At 43.5% G+C, this 8,236-nt stretch overlaps 2 protein-coding genes across 2 annotated transcripts; both read right to left on the reverse strand.

The window, feature by feature from the left end:
- Window positions 1-2,849: 2,849 nt before the first annotated feature.
- On the reverse strand, window positions 2,850-3,110 carry LOC311034080 (diphthamide biosynthesis protein 3-like; the record flags this gene model as incomplete). The annotated part of the gene is made up of 1 exon (XM_084041823.1): window positions 2,850-3,110. The coding sequence occupies one exon, from the start codon at window positions 3,108-3,110 to the stop codon at window positions 2,850-2,852; it is 261 nt and encodes an 86-aa protein (XP_083897949.1).
- A 2,031-nt stretch (window positions 3,111-5,141) lies between these two features.
- Window positions 5,142-5,402, reverse strand: LOC311033573 (cytochrome c oxidase subunit 6B1-like; the record flags this gene model as incomplete). Its single annotated transcript, XM_084041146.1, has 1 exon — window positions 5,142-5,402. One exon carries the CDS (start codon window positions 5,400-5,402, stop codon window positions 5,142-5,144), a length of 261 nt encoding a protein of 86 aa, XP_083897272.1.
- Between the last annotated feature and the right edge of the window lie 2,834 nt (window positions 5,403-8,236).

The raw sequence follows: 8,236 nt of genomic DNA on the forward strand, positions 1-8,236 counted from the left end.
GGTACTACGCACAACCGTACCGTCGATTTAATTAATCAATCAAATAGTACAATATTAACAGTTATAACACACGTAGGGATGTTACTTTACAGTAACAAACTAACGTCTGATTGTAAGTCTGTGTTCCCTTCAGGAAAGCCTTGTCAGCGGACAGGCCTTGTGATCAATACCCGGGGAGGTCAAGGGATTCGGTTCTAGACTTGATATATATATAATGTCATAGGTTCTCGTAGGATGTCGAAGCTATCGTCCTGTTCTGAGGCGTTCTCGTTCCTTTTATACACTGTTACCGTGATGTAGATGGTCCACGTTTGGATTGGATGCTGTGACGTAGTAGGTGTCCATATCTGGGTTGAAGGAAGCCCATATTTAGGAACTGCAGTCAACGACATATTACATCATCGAGAAAGGTGTGCTCAGTGAGGTGCAAATCTCCACCAGGAGATGTCATCACCGATGTCATCAATATATCACGACAGTCCTGCCCAAATATGGAGTAGGATAGGGGGAAAAGTGACTCTCTACAGTGCAGATTAGATAGTCACAAGCTGAGTGATCTTACTTTCAACAGCCTATCTTTTGATACATAAACTCTTTAACTGACAATGACAAGATTTCTCGTCATATTTTGCTAAGGCTCAGTGACGAGAATGACGAGATGTTGTGTTTTCAGTGGTTTTACGCTAGATGGTGCTGTTCGCTAACACATGAGTGACCATTGCATTCTCGGTCACACCGATCCAGCAGATCACGTGATCGCAAGATCTCCTCTACCATTCGCTTCCATGGTATTCGAATTGGGAAAAAAACACCTTTTTCTCGCCTCCCTGGATTTCCTCCACTTTTTTTGACGAGACATGCTATATTCAATGGCCTCTAACAAGGGGGGGGGTCACAGAGGGGGGGGTCCATGTTTAGCAACGACTGGGGGATTGATCATACCGGAGATAAATATTCTGTGACTAGTTGAAATGGCAAGTCCTAACCTAACCTACCCCCCTACCCCCGCCCCCCTCTCTCCTTCTCCTTTTGTACATATTTCTCACTCTTCATACCAGTAACCTGTAAACTGATTGTATGACATTCTATAGTAGTTGTGTATATCTGTCTGTCTCTTATATGTCATCATGATTTGTGTGCATGGGGAACTCATTTGAAACAAGCTCAGTGCTTTTATGAGTCTTCCAGTTTAGTAGACCTTGTATTGTGAATTTGTACTTCCATGTACTGTTGTTCTCATGTCTTACTAAATAAAGTACATCAATCAATCAAAGGAAAACGACAAATCGCTGGCAGTGTTTTATTTCTGGCAGTCAAATAGTTAAATGTGTCTGAAAATGTGAGTGAAATAAAACTCCTGCGCTGCCGTACCCGGGGGGGGGGGGGGGGGGGGGGGGGGGGTAGTAAAGAAATACTTTAAACTTTGCCCCAATCATAGAAAAAAGCACAAAGGGAATTTAACCAATGGCTTCCAAGGGATCTGTCTTTGAAAGGGAGAACGTGGTAACACTTTTACTTGAGGGGGCAAATTAATGATGAACTCATCACATCATACATTAATTCATCATGAATCTATTATGAACTGATCATTAATTCCTGGTCCTCTCACCATGAACTGAAATGGTGAAGTCACTATGACTTAACCGAGTGTAATATATCATCATTAGTTAAAAGACGCTACTCAACAGTTTCACTTCTATGCCCAGTATGAGTGCTCATAGGCGGGTAGGAGTACCGCGGACACTCGGTCTCTGAACGTCCATCGACGCTACTCCACTACTCCTCCTACTCCACTACTGAGGCACATGCACATACACAGACATCAAAGGGGGCTTGAGACCCTGCCCTTGTACTGTCCTTTGTAAAAAAAAAAAACACACCCAGAGTGAAGAGAGTGGTGCCATACTACAAGCTCACAACGTTGTGAGCTTGTATTTTCACAACGTGTGCCTCTTTCTTTCGTAGTATTTGACTGTTTGGCCAATTTGCTATTAACACATCGTGCAATTTGCTATTAACACATCGTGTGCCAAACACGGGGAAAAAAGTGCTTTCAGAGAGTAGCGCTTAGGTGCCAAACACGGTAAGAACCGTGTTATCAGTCTTTTAGTTTTTTTTAGTTTTCTTCCACAAGGGGTGCGGGGGGGGGCTAGCGCAGCTCTGGAATCACCCACGGTGACTCTGAGAAGGAAGGGACAGATGGATCACCATGCCAAAAAACATGGCTCCCCGTCCGCTCTCCTTGATAACAACCTCCGTATCTCCTTAACTTTTTACAGTGGGGAAAACGAGTCATTTTCGATGGGCGATGGCCATCGATCGTCGTGCGCGCATCCATTGTTTGCGTGCGGGTGCTCGCCGTGGAGTCCACAGCTATAAACAGCACAGCGTTACAAACGGTACTCAAAGTAATCTGTTTTAATAAAACGCTGGCGCCCGTTATGTTAATAAGATCATTAATTCCCCCCAAATTTTAACAATTTGTGTACACCTTTTGAAAAAAATCTTCCTAGTATAACCATAATACCTGATGATTATGTTTTTGGGGGGGGGGGGGAATCACTGAAAATCACGGCACCCCGTCTTTAAGTGGTCAGATGGGTGGGCCGCGTGCATTTTCAGAGCATGTTTATTGTTTTCTGGCTTGAATCAAAGGTACCAACATAGTAGTTCCTTTGTATCTGTATCACAAGTTGTATAGCAAAATACCATTACATTGTTTTAACATTATACATACAATATAACATCTTTGTGCTTTGCCAATTAGTTGGGGTCCCACTTGCAATGTCCTTACAGCCCACCAGGCGGAGGGAGCATTGCTGGTATGCACACAGCGTACTACGGGGTGGTCAGGCCTGAGCCAGCTCCACGGCGCTCTCTGTTGACGATGCTGGCGCTCGGACGATCTCCCCCGACATAAAGGCCTCCTTCTCGTAGATGACCCTAACGATGAGCGAACAGCTGGGGCACGTGGCCACCTCCTCGCCGTTCTCCAAGTCCTCTTTAGTGATCTCGAATCTGTCTCCGCAGGGACACGGGTAGTAAAACGTCTCCGCCTCCTCGTCGAACTCAAAGTCCTCGATCTCGACCTCGTCGTGAAACACCGACATCGTGGCAAAAACGATCACAAACGACAAACAAGGCCTTATGGTGAAGTGATTACACTTGTATGTTGTCCGGGCTAGCTTCCTTGTTCAGCGACGTTCCCCGTTCCTTTTATACACTCTTGGCCGTGATGTATACGTCCATATTTGGCTTGGAGGAAGCCCATATTTAGGCACAGCGGTGGGTGACGTACAGATGTGACATTCCAAAGTTTCAGAGAGCCTGTCATTGGAACTTGTCCAAGCATTGTCACGGACAAAGGGGGGGATTTGCCAAGTGTGAAATGGTGCCAGGTGCGAATTGGCCTCTTTTCACACCAGGCTAATCAGGAACGACAACGAGGGGGAAAATAAATCGACTTCACAGGGAAAATACAGGAAAATTCAAAAGTGTAGAGAAGTGTAAAGAGGTCAGATCTCATGTCTGTAGTGGTGTCATTTGTTGTTGTCGTTGTGTGGTGGAAACCTTGTATATCCAAATGGATCCTTACAGTTCTGTAACTCTGAGAGTGTACAAATGGACCCAAATTGGACCCTCATGGGTCTCCGAATTTAACACTGAGGATTTTACAGTAGCCTATAGATTGGAGTTCCAGTATAGTATATATTTCTATAAGTTTATTTGGACGGGACAGCGCATATACAATGCTGTGTAAATGCACCGGATTTAGAATGCTAATTTCCATCCGTAGTCCCCATATAGACAACAAGCAACATTACAAAAAGAGCACATATAAACATTGCTAATAGACAAACAGAAGAGAAAAAAACAACAGTAAAAAAGGCCTAGTTTTGACCTAAAATACAAGACACTCAAGAAAACTCGAAAAACCTACATACTAGCCTATTTAAAAATGTTCACATGTTTTTATTGTCCATGATCCATCCTTTTAGTTGGACCTTAACAGATGTAAAGGATGTACTCTCTCTTATGTTAGTGGGTAGATTGTTCCAAATTGCGCTTCCTTGAACTGAAAAGGAATTTTGCGCGAATTTTGCTCACAGCGCCCTCTGGTGACGGCCCTCGTACTGATGCCCGTGTCGGGCTTCCTTTTTCATGAATCCCCCAGTTTGATATACAGTGCATTAAGCCAGTGGTGCTCAACCTGGGGGTCGGGACCCCCAGAGGGGTCTCCCCACATGATTTTTTTTTGGGGGGGGGGGTCCCCAGATGACAGTGAAGTGACAATTTAAGGACTTTTAATACCTTTTAATTACTTGAAAAAAAAGAAGAAAAATACCATTACAGCATCAAAAGTAATCAGCAAGCTTTACTATGAAAACTGGTCAAAAATGTAATTGGCCAAATTGTCAAATAATATAAGTTTGAAAATATCCGATCTACAAGCTCGCAACGCCTCGCAACACCAGGCGTTGAGAGCTTGTAGATATTTTATTTTCCCAATATTTATCTGTGGAACCAAGTCAAACTAAATGTAATGCCCACAATTCCAAGTGCTTGTGAGGGTGGGGGGGGTCCCCTGTTCAAATCCGATTATTTTGGGGGGCCATGGCCTGAAAAGGTTGAGAACCACTGCATTAAGCCACGGGACCCCCTTTGATACGATTTGTTTTAAACATTTGAGACCCCAATCTACACTGGCTGTCCGTCCGGGTCTAAAACTCACAGAACCCATTTCCATTTTTTCCCACATCCGATGGCATGCAGTGTGGTGGGGGATGAAAGGAGGGTTTGAAAGTAATGGGCTCGATTTAACCCATTGAGACCTGGAACTGTGTCATTTTTAGATTTGAGCTAAAAAGCATTATTTTACACTTTGGGCTATTCAAAAATCGTGAAAATGTGTGAAAATCTTTGAAAATATATATTTTTAAAGCAAACATTTTTAACTCAAATCTTTGCTTCTGGGGGGTCGCTGGAACAACATATTGTGATGGGGGTCCGCGGCCAAATACATATCATTCTGGGGGTCCTTGACATGAAAAAGATTGAGCAACCACTGACAGAACCGTGCGTTTTTCAGAAAACAGTTGAGATTTAGGAGACATGTAGAACCGGCTTCAGGTCTCAATGGGTTAAATCTTCCCTGGGAAAGTCCCACTCTCCAGCTGTTCGTCCCATTTCTGCACCCAGCTCATGGGACAGAGGCTCTTGTAGACTCTGCCGTACCACGCGCAGGGAGCCGTGTCCTGGCCTCTGGCGGCCAGGGCCTGGTTGCACCTGTGGAAGTCCAGGTAGTTCTGGAAGCAGTTGCGCGTCTGGTTGACGTTGGGGAAGCGCGCGTCGAACGGAGCCGTCCGATAGTTCTTGATCTTCTCTTCAATCGTGTCGGACATCTTTCAGTTGCAGTTGTTACAGTCTAACGTCACGTATTGGACTTTATTAGCTAAACTTTCAGTCTCTGGGCGAATAGCTTCTCTTGTAGGCGTTGAATGCTCAAGAAGACAAAGCTTGGTGCCTGGTTAAATATACTCTGCATGGTCCTCTTTTAGTCGAGCTGACCCAACATTATGACGATGATGTCACTATGATGTCAGCCATATAGCCCAAAATTTGGAGTTCCATATCAGTCCTACCCATATATGGAGGTGCCCAAAATACGCCGATTTGTTGAACCTGGGAGATGGATGAACAGAGAGATCAGTTGGGATGGAAGAGAGCAAAGAGTATTTTTTAGCGGTGCCAACCGCTCTATATCTGACTTTGTCTGTGTGTTCGGGTGTCCGTGTGTCTGTCCGGGTGTGTGTCTGTCCCATAAACAAATATTGATGACAACATCAATACAGGGCTCATCAAAGGCACCGCTTCCTTCACACAGGGTGTGATTTTTGGGGCGGTGTAACCGCCCCCTATAAGTGAGGTTTGGACACTGACCAATCCTGCACCGTGATTGGCCAATAGTCTACAACCCTAACCCTTCCTCAGTCAATGCAAATCTATACTTTTGCAAAGTCAGCCAATCACATTACAGCTAGTGTCATCACCACTAGCTGTAATGTGATTGGCTGACTTTGCAAATTCAGGACTGTGATTGGCTAGCGAAACACATGACACATGTGCAGCCCTATGAATAGCAGTATGGACTTTAAAAAAAGTCATTTATCCTTTTCTATAACTGAGTCATGTTGTGATGACCACACACCGCCCACTTCACACTGGGTGTGATTTTTTTTAAGTTTGTTTAATTCAGCTTTGAGATCAGCCATTTTTTCAGCCAAGAGATTTGGTGTTGAAAGAAATAAGGAGCAGGCCAAATATAGAGCCCAGGGGGACCCCTGATCAACTAAGTATAGGGTTTAAGTGTTTATGGTCAATCCTTATTATAGCTTCCAGCTCTGTAGTGCCATCTAGTTTATTTAACTTATAAACACAAGGAAACAAGGAACGTCAAAAGAGAGAGACGATGAACAGATTCACCACTTGAACACGTTGTGAGTGTCGCGTTCGGCCTTATACCACCCATTTATGTTTGTTTTGTAGATATTCATCCATAGGACAATACCAGACGTTATGAGGAAAAGTGGAAGCTAAGTTCCCAACAAGAGTGACAATTGGTACGTATGTGCAGTGGCGTGCACAGACATTTTGAGGGGCAGGTGCTCAAGTAAATTATACTTTTTTTTGTTGACTTGGTCTGCTCTTTTTTTCCCTCTACACCTATACCTCTTTGCCAAAAATAGCAGATCTACAAGCCCACAACGCCTCGCAGCGCCTCAGCTAATCCAGTGGTACCGAAACTTTTAGCTCGAGACCCAAAAGAGAAGTTTGAAGTCTCCCCAGGACCCAAACTATCGAAAAGCTCACAACGCAAGGCGTCGTGAGCTTGTAGATCTGCTATTTTTGGCATTGATTTGTTTAGGGTGAAATATGAGCACCAAATGCACTCTTGTACAGGTCTGTTTGTATTTAAGTATAGAGGGTTTTAAGTGGTACTGAATATGCAGCTCACAAAAGCGAATCCTGGTGTATGACGGAGGGCAATTTCACGTTAAATTAAAATCTCTGCTACTTATATTATTGTGAGCGTTTTTTTTTTATCATGATAAACGATCCCTAGTCCCAACCCACTGTCTGGGAAACACTGGGCTAATCTTTCTCTCTCTTGTCGTCCCCCCCCCCCTCTCCCCAGGTACATCCAGGATATGGTACAGTAATAACACCCAGCACAGAGAATTGTGGTTCGAGGTGGAGACCAGCTTTGTGACCATGAAGTCGTACAGCCGAACCACCTAGTCAGGTTGGTCTCTTTTCAGGGGTCTTCATGTGTTTTTACATAATGGTCTTTTATCAGTGTAAACGTGTTACATTTAGCCATTATGTTTCCCACGCGGGAGAGCCTGGTTTGTGTTCCGGGTGTTAGAGTTGCAATTACCTACTATTTCTCTGTCACCGACAGGAGGTCAAACTTTAAACCCACCCTCTGGATTGGATGTAATGCAGCAATGTCACATGCCCCTTATGGAGACATGTAGCCCTCAGGTTACTGATTTATATTGGGGCTGACCAACAGTGGTGGGAAAAAAGTACTACATTGTTTTACTTAAGTAAAAGTATCAATACTGCAATGTAAAGAATACTCTGTTACATGTAAAAGTCTGCAATTAAACATGTACTCGAGTAAAAGTACAAAAGTGCAGGCATCAAAATGTACGTAAGTACGAAAAGTAAAAGTACTCATTTTGCAGAATGTCCCATTTCACTAGTTTTCAAATGTATAAACATCTTTTGAAAATAGCAGATCTACAAGCAGATCTACAAGCTCACAAAGCAAGAAAATAGCCGATCTACAAGCTCACAATGCGTCGCATCGCGACGCATTGTGAGCTTGTAGATCTGCTATTTTCGAATGGCCGAAATAATATATATATAGGGCTGAAGTGTTTACAGTATGTTTTGTAATAATATAATCATAATCTACAAAGTAACTAGTAACTAAAGCTTTCAAATGATTGTAGTGGAGTAAAAGTACAATATTTGCCTCTAAGATGTAGTGAAGTAGAAGTATTGGAAATTGGAAATACTCAAGTAAAATACAAATATCTCAAAATTGTACAGTACTTGAGTACATGTACTTCCCACCACTGCTGCCCAATATGTCGGAAAAAAAGGTAGACAATCTGACACGCCAGTTTCTCACACGCTTGTATCTGATTGCTCACATGTCACATGA

The sequence above is a fragment of the Gymnoscopelus microlampas genome (genome assembly GCF_963454915.1).
Source record: "Gymnoscopelus microlampas genome assembly, chromosome: 18".
Taxonomy (NCBI): domain Eukaryota; kingdom Metazoa; phylum Chordata; class Actinopteri; order Myctophiformes; family Myctophidae; genus Gymnoscopelus; species Gymnoscopelus microlampas.